The 18,278-nt window shown below is 31.2% G+C and overlaps 1 protein-coding gene across 1 annotated transcript; it reads right to left on the bottom strand.

The window, feature by feature from the left end:
* Window positions 1-2,490: 2,490 nt before the first annotated feature.
* Window positions 2,491-17,431, bottom strand: HELRODRAFT_108184 (hypothetical protein). The gene is made up of 11 exons (XM_009030867.1): window positions 17,313-17,431; window positions 15,443-15,644; window positions 14,850-14,988; window positions 13,522-13,647; window positions 10,201-10,291; window positions 9,482-9,542; window positions 8,285-8,447; window positions 6,396-6,444; window positions 3,406-3,545; window positions 3,295-3,335; window positions 2,491-2,984 (listed from the first exon to the last, which is right to left on the bottom strand). The coding sequence occupies exons 1-11, from the start codon at window positions 17,342-17,344 to the stop codon at window positions 2,793-2,795; spliced, it is 1,236 nt and encodes a 411-aa protein (XP_009029115.1). The 5' UTR covers window positions 17,345-17,431; the 3' UTR covers window positions 2,491-2,792.
* Window positions 17,432-18,278: the final 847 nt, after the last annotated feature.

Here is an 18,278-nt window from a genome sequence, read left to right as displayed (position 1 = left end):
AACAACTTATAAGACCGATGAGAACATAATAAAAAGGATTGTAAGCGGTAATGTAAAAACTATCAATGAAAATGATAAATTACTACTTAGGATTTATTACATGAACAACAGAACCTGTAATGAAGAGCAGTCATCTAGTCTAGTATATTCTTTTGATTGTAAAATCGGTGATTGTAGGCCATAAACACAGAATATATCTGATTTACTTAGAAGGTTAACAATGCATACACATGAAGGTTATCTATGAAGGTTAACAATGCATACACAAAATGGGCAATAAAAAATCATATAATGGATTCACACCAAATAAAAATAACAAGGAAAATAATAAACTCAAATACTAAAGTGTTATTTCACAACCATAATATAAGTAATTTGAGTATGGCAGAGGCTTTCTTAATAGAAATTAGAAACCCTGTAATAAACATCCAACAACAGACTGTAACGATCCTACCGACAAAGAAATTACTCACACAAAGAAACAATGGAACTTGGAGTTCCTTTGTTAAAAATACTCCTACATATAACAATATGACAAACTTTATTACACTGATTACGGTAAAAGTTACCGAAAAAAGCTTTTATGTAAAGGTATATACGAAAAATGCAGTCTAAAATAATTAAAATTTTTATTATTAATTTGAATAAATTGAATAATATTGATAAAATAATTGTTCGAAAAAATTGAAAAACTTAGTTACAAACTCAACAATGCGGTTATATTTCCTAACAGTTGTACACACACACACACACACACACACATATATATATATATATATATATATATATATATATATATAATTGTCTCCAAATTATATATATGTATATATGTATATATATATATATTATATAAATAATATATATATATATGCACATGTGTTTATCTGTGTGTATGTACATAATGTGCATATATAATCAACAACAGGATCGCATCATCATTCAAATAAATATTTTGATGTTTTTGTTTTACAGGGCTTAGCTAACCTCAACAAAACAGGAAGTTTAAACTGTGTAATAGTGCTTTCTATATAAAAATGCCTACCAAATTGTGAATCACACATACAAACTTGTCAAATTATTCAGTTTACCTGAATGAAATTTTTAGGAGAAATGTGAGACAAATAATAATTAAAACATTTAATCAAATGTAATTCAAATTTTAAGATTGAATAAATTTAATATTAATAAGATATCTTTGAAAAAGTTTTTTTCTTTTGTTTTTTCGATTAAATTTTCATTAAGTCATAAAAAAAGTTATTAAACCATTTACTTATTTATATTTATTCACTCAAATTTTAAGATTAAATAAATTTAATATGATGTAAGATAATGAAAATTTGAGAAAAAAATTATAAGAGATTGAAAACTTCTTTTTATCTTTTGTCTTTTCAATTATGTACATTTTAAATAAAATCAAAAACATTTCCTGCAGGTGAAACTTTGCACTAAGTGCGATTTGTAATGTTGTAAAACCTTTGATGTCGAATCGTGACTTTTCTCTTACAAAAAATATTTAGACCATATTTTTTAAAGGTACAAAACTTTTTTTGGAGGTATTTTTTAAATTGTTTAATAATTATCCAATCTTTTTGAAATCCTTTCTATGAACTTCCATCAAATATTTTTGTTCGCAGACAAAATTTCTCACTCTTTTACATCTCGTCCTACTGCCTAGCGGATAAATCAATTAAAATTAACAAAATGACTTATAAATAAATGAATTAATAAAATTAGTTGGACCTCTCATACTTCGAATAAGCATGTATTAAAACAGTCCGGTTATGAGAAGAGGAAATTAATACAGATAATCCGACGGGGGCAGTTAAAGTTTTTTGGTCACATCATGCGGAAGAAAAGAATGAAAAATTTAACAACTACTGGAAAGATTGCAGGGAAAAGAGATCGCGGTCAGCAAAGAAAAACATCCGTGAAGTCCTTGTGTCACTTGTTGAATATCACCACATTTCAACTATTACAAAGTGTTAAAGATCGGGTTTTGTGGAGGTCGATGGTCGCCTATGTCCTGAAAGAATAAGGCACGAGAAAGATTTGTATTTATTTATTTACTTATTTGTTTAATTTTGTACTACTGCCTTGCATGCTGTAACAGTTTCTGCGTCTGTCAGATCTTGATTTTTAAAGAATAATAAAAAAATAGATTATTTTAATTAAATTAAGTTCGCTGCTTGTTTATTTCTTGCATTGTTATCGGAAAATTTTACTCGCCCCATCTATTGAAAATGTTTGAAATTCATTTGCCAGAGCATTTCAATAAAAAACACCACATATCCCAACCTTACTTTTCTTTATAAAATGTTACTATTGAAATAAGTCCAAGAAGCTGCCTGACCAAACTATCTGATTAAATCTAATTAAAGCTCATCGAAAAAGATTGGCTTGTCGGATCGCTTATCCCAAAAATTTTAAATAGTAGGGTGTATCGGAGGCGGTAAAATTGTAAGATGATAGAAGGACAAGTACATGTTAAGAAGGAAGGGGAACATGATTATTATTGAAAACAACTGATTGCGTTTGTATTAAAAATAAAGCGTTTTTAAAATATTAACCAAAATAAACTTCTTTTAAATAATACCAATTCCTTTATAATATATCTGAGTTAAATAAAAAAATCATTGACTAGGTTAAATATTGTTCACAGGAAACAAAAAACTATAAAAATTTAAAAAATATACAATTGTACATAACATAAAAAACCCGACCAATAAATTAAAAATTTTAAATGACTAAAATAAAATATTTTCCAAACAAATGCATGTTTTGATATTTGTAATTCACGTGCATGGACGCATGTTTTGGCTTGAATGTGTCTGAGGAAACAGTCCTTGACCTTGGAATGTTTGAAGCTGCTGCTGCATCAGGAGGTTGTTGATTGGACGTGCAGCAGGCTTTGCAGAAGCAATCTTCAACGTCTCCAGACTTATGTTCACACCAGGGTTCTGCCAAGTCGATGGCAGGTCCTGAGTTTTATATTTAAATCACGATTTTAAATCAATCTTATTCTAGGATCAATTTCTACAAATTTGGAATGTAAAGATCATTAATATGATCGTTCGCTCAACTATTTTACTATAATTTATTTATAATTTAAAAATTCAAATCCATTTCAGTTTTATTTTAACAATTTACTTCATCTTAACTCGATTAAACCAACTTGATCTAATTTTAATTGCCGCACTCAATTTATATTCACCATCTCGTGCAAACATTTTTTTGCGATCTAAAATCACCTGCATTTTAAAATATTCAGAAATAAAAAATGAAAACAAAAAAAACCTGAGTAGTTGTTGTGATCATATTTGGATAATATTGAGGACCTATTCATGTGTTGAAGTTAAAATTAATTTATAAATTTTCTACACTTCCAGACATGTCAATCAAACTAACAGTTGTAGGACTGGTTCGGTCCAATATTGAAAGCGTAATGATTTACTGGTGCAATTGGAAAGCTTGGCACATAACTAAGACAGTTCAACAAATCAACATTGCTCTGCTTGGCGCCACACGAGAGCGTTTCTTCTTCTTTACTGAGATAATCGTTAAACGAACTCATTAATAACATCGATAACAAACATCAAATGACAGACGAAATGTTTGGCAAAAATAAATAATTAGACGGGCGGCCCATGAAACGTTCACTTGAAAACAATGAAACTAATACCAACAAAAACTGTAATTCAAGAGCATTCAATCTAAGATATCGTATTTTTCTGGTACTTTGTACACTTTTATTAATATATACAAGTTGTACAACACTGTTCGTTTCAAAATTTATCTTTGTCCACCGGTGTATTTCCTGATACTTTTAAAACCTCTAAAGTTATTCCTATTTTTAAAAACGGTAAACCAAATAACATCAATAACTATAGATCCATTTCTCTTCTCTCTCCACTATCCAAACTTCTTGAAAAATTAGTTTATACTAGGTTGTTCTCCTTTTTGATGCCAACAAATTTTTTTGCAAAAATCAATACGGTTTCCGCCCAAACCACTCCACAGAGCTTGCTACTCTTGATTTCATACATCACAATTTATCCAGATTGAATGACAAAAAGCTTTCAGTTGGATTATTTTTAGACCTTTCCAAAGCATTTGATGTAATCAATCATAACATCTTACTAAACAAACTAAGACTTTATGGTGTCAGAAACGTAGCCAACGATTGGATTAGGAGTTATCTCTCTTCACGTAAACAATACGTCTCCGTTGAAAATCACCAATCTAAGACGGCCTTCATCCTAAATGGCGTACCTCAAGGCTCAATCTTAGGCCCTCTACTTTTTCTAATTTATATTAACAATATCCAAAATGTATCTACCGATATAAAATGTTTGCTTTATGCTGACGATACCAACCTCCTATTTACTCCTGATAACATCTCAAACTGTTCTGATTCAATCAACCAAGTGCTCTCTAAATATTCTGATTGGTTCTCTGCTAATAAACTCATAATAAACTACTCTAAGTGTTCTTACATTATCTTTGGCTCAAAAATCCTAAATAATTTGTCTCCAAATCTAAGCCTAAATATCAACAATATCTCAATAAATCGTGCATCTTCTTCTAAATTTTTAGGTATAACCATTTCTGAAAACTTTTCTTGGGAATCTCATCTACAATCTATCTCCTCTAAAATTAACAAACTCATAGGTCTTTTCTATAAAATCAAGCACAAATTAACCAAATACGCCTTAAAAACTCTACTATGCTTTTATTTATCCTCATCTCACTTACTGCATAACCGTTTGGGGTAACTCACCAAAAACCCATCTTCATTGTATGATATTGTCACAAAAAAAGCTATACGCTTAATCTTCAACTTGAACCTTTTCTTTCCCACTAGCTCTTTTTTTATTAAACATAATATTTTGCCGATCAGTTGTTTATACATTTATTTTACAGCTATTTTTGTTTTCAAGTTTTTAAATAATTTACTCCCCTCATTTTTTTCCAATTTTTATACACTCAGTGAATCTGTTCAAACTCTCAAAACTAGACACACTACTATCTTTTACTCAGTAAAAACTCGCCTTAAACTCATCCCTACAAGTTTAAAAACAACTGGCCCTAAAATTTGTAAATTATTTGTGCCCCATGACATTCATAACATAATAAATAAACAAATCTTTAAAAAAAGGTTGCGATCTCAGCTTTACTTACTTCACCCCGACACCACCATCTAACAATTTATAAACATTAATATATAGCTGTTGTTTAAATACGAATGGGTATGTGGGTGTGTGTTGTGCGTGTGTGTTTTTGTCTATCCGATATTATTATGATTATTTGACTACTTCATAAGTATTATCTGAATGTATTTCATTCTAGTTAACATTTTTATAAAATTTTGATATAGTATTTGAATGCATTTGATCGCTGAAATGGATTTTTTTAATTTCTAACTCATGAACTTTTATGTTTATTTATGACTTAGTTAAAGGTGGCCTCTCCACAAGTTTATTTTAAACTTATTTGGTCCTCTATAATGAAAATAAATAAATAAAATAAATAAAAATATGATCTTCATACAACGCATTCTAAACAGCTAATTAGAACGCATCATATTTGACGCATCAGATTTGACTACACAAAACTAATTACCTTAAGCAAATAATTAGTTTATTGTGCAATTATTTTCATACCAACGCTCATTAACTTAAATTTCTAAATTAACGACGAAAAGACAATAGTAGTTGTCAAAAACTTGTGACTTTATTTTGTAGTCATCAGCACGAAAGTTATTGAACATTGGAATAAGCTGGACGAAGAAAATGTAACAGCTTCTACAACGCAGGAGTTCATAGTCAGATTTGGAAGATTGGAATTTTAAATCCATATTATTAGTCAAAATCGATCCAGTGGTTCTCACACAGAGATATCTACTGAACCACTACAACCCTTGTTATGTTAATTACATGGAAGTAAATAACTAGAGCTGTTCTATCGAATTTTTCCACTGCGTACGTTTAAAGCTGCATTGACACTAGCAACTTATTTTAATTTGTGCAGGGTGCATCCAAACATCAAATAAAAATGGATTAATGAGTGAACCATAAAAGGTAATAATGGAATACGACGACGCAAACGTTTCCAGATCGATCAGCACCTTTTAGTATAAAAATAGCCTGTAAAATTCAGATCGCTACCTTCCATTTAGTAACGTTGTAATAATAAAATATTAACATAATTTACAGATCCCAACTATCATTATTAACATTAATACCAATTATCTCTTATTCCTCAGAGGTACCGAGGATATAGACACTCCTTGCTTTCGAACTTGGTCACTGCAGCTCTAAAGATAATTGCGGATAAATTGACTGATTCACAAAAACAACAAAAATATTCATGAGATACAAAAAATTGAGAAAAAAAACCTTCCAAGAGAATGTTGTGTGTGCAAATCTTCGTGGACAACGATCGAATCTGCGTGTAAAGAATAATCAATCAATCAATCTTCGTTTAGCGTCCGGAGACCCAGTTTCACGAGGTAGGACGTTGTTTTCTTTGCCATCAACATTTTGCGCCAAATTAGACGATCAGTTGTATCCATTTCATTTAAATTAAAAGCTTCCATGTTTTGCTCAATTGTTTGCGACCAGGACTTCTTTGGACGGCCTTTGGGACGTGTACCAGGTACTTCAACATCATCTGCAAGAGAAGTTATGGCACTGTTTCTACTTCGTTTGACATGACCAAACCACCGCAGACGGTATTGCCGGCATTCCTCCTTTATATCATCTAAACCAGCACGACGAAGGATTTCGGTAGATTTGATGTGGTACTTCAGATTAATTCGTTGCATCCATCGGAGCATTTTCTTGTCGGTTCGTTGAAGTTGTTATTCCAGTTTGGTTGTCATTGGCCATGTTTCTGCACCATATAACAAGACCGGACGTATCACAGATTTATAAAGTCTTGATCGTAGTGGTAGTGGGATGTCACGCCGCATCAATAGAGGCAAGGAGATGCCATTTGTGTAAAGAATAAACCAATCATTGTAATTCATTCAACGCCATTTTTGATAAATTTAAATAGTGCTTTTTAATCTGACAAATAAAATGTACAAATGCATACAATAGAAGCATCAACATTTATTTCTTCCATCATATAATATTTTTCTATTCAGGACCCAGTTATTGAAAACGTCTGTCGCTCCTTTACACGGTCTTGCCATAATGCAAGAGTAACCTGCAGCTGTATGACTTTTCCATCTGTTCTCAAAACTGCCATGAATAACTGAGAATGTCAACCTTTTCATTGAAGAGATCGGTAAAAAGGCCGCATGGAAGTGGTCGGATCAGTTAGGCCAGTTCTAAGCGAGGATAATTCGCAAGGTTCAGTTGAAAGATGGGGAGTTGCCACTTGCTAATTTTTAAAGGAGTTTCCAACAAAAGCACACGAGTACACTACGAAAAACATAAAAGTAGTTATGAAATAAAAATTCAAACAACTTAGGAGGCACAGGTGAAGTTTCTCAGGTACACCAAGTTTTTAAGATCAATCGAATTTTTACGCTGCATTCACTCTTTTAAGAGGAGTAGCAATAAGTAGAGCTCAAGTTAGCCCACGATTATTTATTAACATTGTCAACATGCAAAACCTATGGAAGAACAAACATACTTGCATAGGACCAGAGAAAAGATTCAAAAAATGTGAAATTAAAGGAGCAATAAGATTTTTGCTTGCAGGAAATGAATGGAAAATTTATAAGACCAGAATTTTTATCAGGCTCTAAAATATAAAATGTTTTGGACGAGAAAGCGCAAAAAACGCCAAGTATATTTAGGATAGATGCATATCTTGATGGACGTTTGAAGTGGGGGAGCTCAACAGGTGTACGTCGTTTAATGGTAAAATGATCTACCAGGTTGGTGTATCAGGCGAAAACGAGAGAGCTAACTAATCAGTACATAGTTAGCAGATGTAGAAAAAATTGAAAAAGGTACAAACTGAATGATGGAAGAGATGGTGACGAATGAAGCAAATATATAGGGGGCATGCGGGGAGAAGAAAAAAAAGTGCATTTAAGTACAAATAAAAAGTAATTTTTATATTAAAAAAAGGACACATCAGAAATTTAAAAAAAAAAAAAATTAGCAAACATAAACTGGCGGTGTAAAAAGTGGTATTGAAACAAAGTGATGAAAAGGAAATACCTATAATTTTTAATTAAATCATGTGGCACATCCTCTTATTTCTATATTATGGTGAAAATTTTATGAATTATGAAATATTAAAAGATATAATGAAACAAACTACCAACGAAGTTCATCAACATTGTCAAAATCTGCAAAATTTCCATTCGCATGTGCAAACTCAAGCAAACTTCCTTGTTTAGTCAGATCTTTTTTAACCACGTTATTATTGTCAATGTCTTTACCATCAGCAAAAACTGTGAAGTCAGCAAATTCAGTAGCGGCTGGGTGCTGCAGAAACACGCAGGCAGAAAAATAAATATTTAATATGAACATTTTAGGTAAGAAATTAATAATTTTATGAAAACTTATAAATAAAATTATTAATTGATATTAAAAAACTTATAAAAAATATAAAAAGAGTTGAATAAAAAGGACATTTGATGAGCAAACGATGTAGATTGTATTCTCTATCAGATAAGATAATTGAAAATGTGCTGATACTATCTGCCTGTTAATTTGTTGAGGTTAAATTCAAATTTAGAAATGTTATTTTCGCTTGTATCGCAGAGTTTTTGTGACAACACACTGGTGGCTTACAATCATCACTTGCTTGTTACTCTAGTGTTAATGTGTAAATCACTTCTAAACAAAAATAAGTAACATGTGAACTACTAATAAATAATTTGAGATGGCCAAGACTGAACGTGTGGCGGTTGCACGTTTGCGTTTAGAATGATGTAGGTTGCATGATATAGATTCAATAAAGCATTGACTCGTCGACTTGATTGCAGTTGTATCTTCTTACTTTCCCAAAAACAGCGTGCGTCAAGTGTTAAAAATTTAAACGACAGATGTGTGGGATTGTAAGATTCTCAGTGACATCAAAAGGTTCGTGTGAGACCTTTAATGATGATTGATTATATGCAAAGATGAGGACTGGTGTAAAAGTGGGGCCATGATGTTTAACTGATTAATGTAGGTCAGAATCATGTAAACAGACACATTTTATTTAGAAATATCATATTGCACTTTGAAATATGAGTCCTTAAGTATTGATTTTTTAATTAATTAATTAATTGAATTAATTAATTTATTAATTAAGTGTAAAAGTGGGGCCATGATGTTTAACCGATTAATGTAGGTCAGAATCATGTAAACAGACACATTTTATTTAGAAATATCATACTGCACCTTGAAATATGGGTCCTTAAGTATTGATTTTTTAATTAATTAATTAATTTTAAATATTTTTTGATCTTTGCAATGCAAATGATTCATAGACTTGATATAGACTTAAAAAAGTTGAAAAATATAACACATACCGTATTCTGACCCAATTTATGAATAGACTTGTTTTCTTCATCTGAAAAACTCTCTTCCTTTCTGTGAAAATTAAAAGAAGTTTATTTTTCAAAAAATTAATAAACATCATAATATAATTATCGACGTATTATAACATTTGTACTTTTGAAATAATATAAATAATATTAATTCTAGCGTTTTTGTTGTGTGCTGCCTGGCTCAAATGTCATCCATCCCAAACAAATCATCAAATGAAGTTGCCGTGATTTTTAGTCGGCAAATTAGCTCAGATGGTAGCAAAGGTTCGTTTCGCGTTTTTTCAACTGCGCAATGACCTGGCTCGCATGCTGCTTGTCAGGGCCTCACAAAAATTATCACACACCGCATGTGCTTTATTGCAGTTTATGTGTACACAAAATCTTCGCGCAGAAAGGTCGGCGTCTGCGAGAGAGTTTGAATGAAAAGCTCCAAAGATGCTAGATGGTGGGAAGATGAGTTTCATTGCTCCAGCGAACTTGCTAATTTGATATGTGAACAATTATAAAATCTCAAAAAATGGCAATATTAAGGGTGGAAGAACAAACTATTATCGTGACATCAAATGCGATTAACCTGCATTACTTACTCATAAATAATAAAATAGCAACAAATAATTACGACCAAACTTGTTTTCGTCAAAAAATAATGACATTGAAAAAAAGCAGCAACAACGTGCTGAACGATTGAAAAAATTAACAACTTGAAGTCCTTTATGACATCTTCTATTTGTTTTCTTTTGTCGATGCTCTGATGGATATATTTGATGGCCGATGCAGGACCATTATTCTCACCTTTAAATTTTAATTTTTAATCAAATTTAGAATCTTTGATAAACGGTGAAACATAAAAAAATTGCTAGATGGATATCCACTGCACTTGATGACGAATGTCTTAAATTAAATTTCAATGGCTACATTAGTTACATTGCTGGCACAAACTTTGAACAATAAATTGATAATTTAAATCTTAATAATGTTGGTACAGTTGAAGATCTATGAGTTACATTCGACAACATTCTTGATTTCAGTATACCCATGGACAACAAAATTAAAATAGCCTACAAAATGATGTACCGAATGTTAGGTTTGGCCGAATATTTACCCGAAATTCAACTTCGGTTTCGGCCATTTTTTTTAGATTCCAGAACAGAACAACAGTTGTTGATTATTGTTAGCAACAAATTTATTTTGGCCATCAGAGCTGTTAAAATAACTAAATTTGAACAAAAGATTGAATATTATTATTAAAATTTTTGGATATACACGCTTCGCTTACTGTCTTTTCAACAACTTGTTTTTTTATTCTAAAAATAATTTTTTTTTCAAAATGCAAGTTTTTCTGTATTCGCCTTTAGGATTCGGTCAAATAGTGCATCAACTATTCGGCCATATCCAGAACATTTCTACTGGTTACGTCACACTTAAAACACGGAGTATATGCTGTGTATATATATGCTGTATGTATGTATATTTATCAAATCAAATTTTTAATTATAATTTTTTCTCATCAGCGCTCTCCTCGTATAAAGCATGTTGAAAGCGAAGCCATCATCGGTGGAGATCAATAGGAGTTACCAAATAGGTATGTCTTTAGACGTTTTCTAAACCCAGCTAATGATAACCCAATATACGTAAACTAGCTCAACATCAATACGTAATTCGACAGGTAGGCTGTTTCAAAAAATAGGCCCAGCAACTGCAAAATCTCTATCCGTTGTTTTCAGATTCCAATCTCTAACATACAGCGTGTTTGATTCAGCAGACCTTAGACGCCCATGTGATGACACAGATGAAACTCTAATACATTTATCTTCTAAATATTTCGGAGCCAGATCATTCAAACATCTTAACCATTACACCCAACTCGAACATGATTCTTTTTTCAACACGCAGTCAATGCAACTCTTTTAGAATTGGTGATGCATGATCAAATTTTAATTTGCGGTATATCATTCTAGCAGCCTGATTCTGAACCATCTGAAGTTTAGCCAACAGTTTATCAGCTATAATATGTCATAAGGGAGTCCATCACAATTCCCAAATTGGTGACCGTTTTACTGAAACTTATATCAGTCATGCTGATGTTAATCGATGAAGGTTCAACTGCTGACGTTTGTTGCCATGTACCAGCCAACATGAACTGAGTCTTAGTCTGATTCAACTTTAGCCTACTTTGACCAGCCACGAGCTGACATCAGATATAGTTTTTGTCAGTTTCTCTAATACGGTAGGCATCTCATCTGGAAAACATGAGACACAAATCTGCATGTCATCCGCGTACCCATGGCAATAATAATCACCTTTATTCAGTTAATCCAATATCTCTGCAACGTACAAATTAAAGAGAATTGATCCAAAAACAGATCATTGAGACACCCCTGACGTAAAAAACTTACTCAACACCAAAATTTTCTGGCCAAACAACCAAATTTATCTGAGGCACCAACAGTGCTCGAACCCGGTGCCACAGCGCAGCCAACAAAAGCGTATCAATCTAACAATAACCTCAACATCATTAATCTATATAATTTATATATATATATATATATATATATATATATATATAAACCATCTGGCAACTTTCTACAACACCCTAATAGCTAGGAACCTTCTAGATAACTACACAAAAATTTTATACAACAATCAACAGCACTACAACCTAAGAATCACAGAAGCCATTTTCATCGAATCTGATAAACCTTCCATCAACATCCAACAACGAATCACAACAACACTTCCAAATCGAAGAATGAACAATAATAATGTTAAACGGATCAACCAGTAATCTAACAATGATGAAAGTAACAACAACAACAATAATAATAATTATTATTATTATTATAATGTGTTTGGTTTGTTTTATTTTATTTGTGTTGTCTGCTAGCAACGGATAGAAGATAAATAGGTGAAAATTGTTTATCAGTTTACTCTGTCGGAAGATATGTTGCCTCCAACTGATCATTCATAGATTTAAGCTCTAAAACCTCTTTCTTTGCAGGTTAACGCAAACTGTTTGATTTGAAATGAAAGAGATTACATGCCACTTTTCGGCTTCATGATCAAGTGATCTGAAGACTAGTTTGAGCCCAAACCACTTCAAAAACAAATTTAACCCGCCTGCAAACCGTACAGAATGCTGCCTTTCGTACCTTCACGGGTTATCACAATACTTTCACCAAGCAACATTCATTCAGAACGCCAAATGCTCAATGTCGACAACCGACAGACCTCTTATCAGCTCAATATTTACAACAATCCTACATCAACCACGCCCGTCACAAACCACATCGCAAATAAATCGCCTTTGTAAAATGAAAAAACACTTCATTAAGGCATTAACAATCCCTCCATTAAAATCTTGAATAAATTACACACGATAAAAGATTTCATTCATAAGTAACAGTTTTACTCATCTCACACCTAGAATAACTCGGTCTGAACAAACGCTATCAAGATCTGTTAGACGAATATACGCGCAATTTCGGTCTGGCCGTAGCATCTCTTCCAATAGCTATTCATCAAAATTAAACAGCAACATCAACAACATCTGCCCGTTTCGCCATCTTACCCGGATGATGTGCCACACCTCTTCAACTGCATTAACAACCCTATTCACCTCAACATAATAAACCTTTGCAAAAATTCTGTGGCGGTTGCAAGTTGGCTACAGCTTCGGTTGAACCAGAGACAGGGGCAGCATGAATGAATCCTCGAATATGTGAGATCTTTTCATTTTCAATAACTTAGGAACAAATTTCTCATGTTTGAAGTTGTCGTTTTTAAAAAAAATTTATATTAATGGATTAAAATAAATAAATTTGTGTCTCAACAGAAACTACTATTATGACAAAAACGAACTAGAATGGAAAGCAAAACTGATTAAAATAAAAATATTGAAGATGGTTAAATGATTTGTAATAAAATTTTATTTCAAATAAAATTTCATTTCTGATAAGATTTTTTTATTCAGATTTAATTTTCAATGAGATTTTGTCATAAAGTTTCAAAACAAATCTTGCAACCTGATTTGAAAGCATGGCTATCAATGCCAACATATTTGTCCCTTGACTTCTTTGCTTTCTTTCTCTCGTCTTTTAATTTCTCCAAATCTTGTAGTAAATCAGTCAGCTCTTTAACTTTCTGAACAACTGATTGATTAAAAAATGCAAAGCTCTAAAAGAAATTAACGTTAGAGTTACAATCTACATCTTCTGTAAGTTATTCTGATATACATTTTTATTTTCAAAAGCACAATAAAACTTTATTATTTAATGAAATGGACTAAATAAATTGTGAAAGTATGACAATAAGTTTATTATAATTGTCCTTATAAAAAGAAAGACTTGGGCAAAGCATCTTGTACAAACTGAAATGACATAAATAAACCAAAGTAAATTAGAACAAATTTCAATAAAAATCAACAAAAAAGATCAATGTTTAAATCCATATCAACGTTCGAAAAACATATTCTTAAAATAATTATTATATATACAAACGAGGATTTAAACCAATAATTAAAATCAAACATATGACAAACTAATATTAAAATGTTGAATACTTCTTGTCACCATAACAAAAACAAGTTTAGTTTTAAAAATGTCCAGTAACTGAGCATTAACAATGTCATTAGATAAGATGTTCCAAGAGCTAACAACACGATTCAAGAAAAAACATCTGCTGACATCAGGTCTACCGACGGTTTAATGAAGTCAATGAAGTTTTTTCAGCTTAGTTCCAAAATTATATTGGTGCAAATCTAGCATAAAATTTACTTCAAGCAACAAACCTCTTTGATTGTTTTGTAAGTGGTGTGAAATCATAGATTTAAAATTTGCTCTTTGTGTAAATTTAATATCAAATTTAGAAAGAAATATAGTGATTGGTATTACTTTGAAACCCCTTCATGTGTGACCCAAAAAGTTATTATCTTCTTTTTAGTGCATTTAAATAGAAAGAGGTTATTAAACTGCTGAAGCCAGCATTCTGAAAATGATAGTGTTAAAAAAATATCGCTGAAACAATGGATTCGTCTTCACGCTTCACAACCACATTTTTAGTTTCAGCTGAGATGTGCTAAAAATAACAACATTTAATCTCATACTGACCTCCAAACTCTCCCATGTATAATTAGTTTTTTGTTATTAATCTAAAAAACATTGCATTTTATTCACTTATTTTAAACATAAAGGTTGAAGTCTTACTCCTCTTACAACACAAAACGAAAAAATATTTCTCTATCTTTTACCTCGACATGCAAGAAATGCTCACTCAATGTAGGCTTTTTGATTTTCATTGATTTTAATTATTATCAATCAGCCAAATAAACAACAAGAAAGAAAAGATTGTGAACCATTAATTCCTTGATCCTTCCCATACTCGTCAATGAATGTATACGTCTGCAACCTTTTCAGGTCACGTAGGTGTTCATTTGCTGAGGCCACAACTTTCTCAGAACCATTTCTTATCAAGTACATCAGCAATAATAGAGACTGCAAAAAAATTATTGAATTTGATAAATACCAAATAAATTAATTTGGAGATTAAGAAGATTAATGACACATAAAAAATGATTAGAAGGTATTAAGGTACCAAGTATTATAAAAAAGTTCATAAAAGCAAATTTAATGTCAACCAATTCTAAAAATAGAGTAAAATTCAGCCCTAAAATCAAGCACTAGAAACGTTGATTTCCCAACAAAAATGAACCATAACAGAAAGTAAAATTTAAAAAGAATATGGTGTAGAAACTTTCAGAACACATATTTATAACAACCACTATATAAATGTTCCAATAATAATTATTATTAACAAAAAAACAAAAAATACATTTAAATGAAGATGATCCATGCAAATTACAAATTCAATATTAAACTCTAATTAAATCTAAATCATTTTTTCTAACAAGAAAAAGTGAAAAAGTACAATTAAAATCAGAAAAATTACTTTGTAAACCCTCCGCCAGTTTTTTTGATTCTCATGGAACAATCTCTTCCAAAGCATACCCATGACTTCAGGGAAGTATTCATATGTGTATGTGTATTGGGATATTTCATACATCAAAGTTCCATGAGGCCCCCAGGCATCATCGCACGTCGCTTCTCTCACTTTCGCTTCCACTTCGGTGTAATTCATCACAACATTCGTACTGAACATTGAAAAAAGGAATTAAAACAAATTAGAAAATAAAACAGTAGGCTATTGGAAGTTATTTGAAAACCTGCCTGTAGCAACAAGTGAATCTAAAAATTTATGTAGCGAATAATTCTTAAAGCACTATGTTTTTAAAATTTAATCTAATCCATATCATATGAAACAAATTGAGGTAAGAAAAAATGGCATGACAAACATTGTCCACATTTACATAGCCTTGTTTATAATAGTAGTGCACAAGTTAGCTTAGAAACAAAAAGTCGGGGCATGGATGATTGAAACTAACTGACACTATTCTAATGAGATGTTTGTCACTGAAATCTGCTAATTTTGTCACGTATGTCTCAATATTACCTGTTGAAACTTTTAGCATGATTCTTGCAGGTTTGTTCTTCAGTGTGGACTTATTTATGTTTTTGATTAAAAATGCCTGCACTCCCAAACATGGTGGTACATTTTCCTTTCAATTTAATAAATCTGTTGGCAATCCTTTTAAAAGAAAACTCAAAGACAATCAAATATCTTGAGATTTGTCAAAACTTATGTTTTTAGATTAGAACAAACAACTGAAATGTTTTGAGATAAAAATTAGCATCTCAAAATATTATATTTATTTATTTGTAACTGTGGCTAACTTGTTCAAAAAATTTTGTTTGCCAACAACATAACATAAAGCATCAACAGGGGTCACTTGAATTGTATGTAACCTATGGGTTGAATGTAGTGTCTCTTGGTGTCATAATTTTTTAAAGTATTACTTGAGTATTATTAAGTAACAAAAATTTTTTCGATCCTCTCCCAACCTACAAAACACTTCTATGACAAATCTCAAACCTCCACTAACTACAACACATGTGTAACATTGCTTAACAATAACCTAAATCTCCACTCCCGGAAGAGTTAGGCAATATTCAAATGGCTTCATATTATTATCATTATTCTGATTTTACCAAATTTTTTTAGATGCTAAAACATATGAAAGACCAACCATTTAGTATTATGTCTAAACAAAAATTGATAAATTTGAACTATTTTCTAATTTAATAAAAAATTTATGCAGCTTTTGAAAAATATTTTTCAGAAAATAACGTTTTAGCTGTTTGATAAAAAATCTTTGATAGAACAAAAAGTTAAATTAATATTTATTAAAATAATTACATTACATTACTCTGTGACAAAAAGAAAACAGTTGAATATCATAAATAAAAATAACTCCTCATACTCATTTAGATCGAATCTAAATCACCGCACTGAAAAAATAAATGTTAGCCTGTCACTGTTAGCAAAACTCTGTTGTAGACCATTAAAACAATTGCAGGCCCAAGAAAAGAAGTGCAATTACAAATCAATTTAACCAAATTATCATGGGAAGTGAAAAGAAGTGGTTTGACTGTTCTTTTGTTTTAGGCTTTTAGCTGATTCTCACATTTTGATTTGCTTTTTTTTAGCATTTTAAAAAATGTAATGAATTGAAGAATCAACTTTTATTCTAATAAAAGTTACCGACACACTCACCCTACTCATTACGTTGTCTAATCCGTTGGTCTATTCTCAATGTCAATACCTACAATTACAATACAAGTGCAACTCTAATGTCTTAATTTAATTTAATCTAATCTAAAAAAATTAAAATATGAATTTGAAATCGCATTGTTTAACTAACACTTTATCAGCAAATTCTCTAACTTTCCACATATTTACACAATAAAACTAGATATCAAATTACAAAATCCCATCTAAACCACAAAACCAAACTCGTAACTAGAAACAGAAAGAACGAAACACAAGACGAATCGCAGGTGGGCAACGTTGGTTTAACACGTTGGAACCGTTTTCCACGAAAATTTGCTTGACGATGTAGAACGCCGAGGTCACAACATGGAATTATATAACTGGAAGCGCCCTACCAGCGTTTTAACATTGAAAATTTTTTTCAACGGGCAAGTTACCTCTGGAAGCAAGTTCCTAAAAATTAATTATTCATGAGCATTTTGATTTATTTTTAGAAAAATCTGAGATATAATTAGAAAAAATCTTGGCCTTCCAGAAGTTATGTTAATGACTCTTTGCCGATCTACATTCAGCTCGTTTGTTAAAATTTATTTAGTTTTCAACATTCCGTGAAGTTTTAGGTTTTATAATGTGCCGTATTTAATCGTTAAATTAAATAGATATTGCCATTTTTTTGATGCATCGGAAAAATCGAAGATCTGTAATAAGTTCGTTAGCGATCCTCATTTTTCTGAAATAAAGATTTCTTCATTCATTTTCCCAGCACCCACGAATCACGATGATTAGACATTTAGAGTAAGAATCATTCCTAAATTAAATTAGAATCTAGAAAACGAAAAGAAGTGGGTAAAAATTTTATTGTAAAAATGAAATGTTATTAATATTTAAAAAACATAACTCATGATCAATTTATATTGTTATAAATAAATTAATCAACTAATAATTTTTAAATTAAGGTGTAATTCCTGTGCATATGTCCTAAACTAGAATCTTTCAACACCCCAAAGCTTACAATACAAAGGAATATTTGATTTCAACATAACATACCCAAACCAAATTTAATCACAGAGGAGGTTTTTAAAATTTCTTTTGGTAGTAAAAGCAAACAATCTTTTTT

The sequence above is a fragment of the Helobdella robusta genome, assembly GCF_000326865.2.
Source record: "Helobdella robusta unplaced genomic scaffold HELROscaffold_7, whole genome shotgun sequence".
NCBI classification, from domain to species: Eukaryota; Metazoa; Annelida; class Clitellata; order Rhynchobdellida; family Glossiphoniidae; genus Helobdella; species Helobdella robusta.
Note: the sequence above shows the minus strand (reverse complement) of the source record. Positions and strands in the feature narration are given on the sequence as shown.

What these genes read in the sequence shown, in the direction of transcription:
- HELRODRAFT_108184 (XM_009030867.1), bottom strand. Translation starts at nt 17,344, where the DNA reads ATGTGGAAAGTTAGAGAATTTGCTGATAAAGT. An exon ending in ATAAATTGGGTCAGAATACG is followed by an intron (nt 8,448 to 9,481) that starts GTATGTGTTATA and finishes GTGTTTCTGCAG; the next exon opens with CACCCAGCCGCTACTGAATT. An exon ending in TGATCACAACAACTACTCAG is followed by an intron (nt 2,985 to 3,294) that starts GTTTTTTTTGTT and finishes TTTAAATATAAA; the next exon opens with ACTCAGGACCTGCCATCGAC.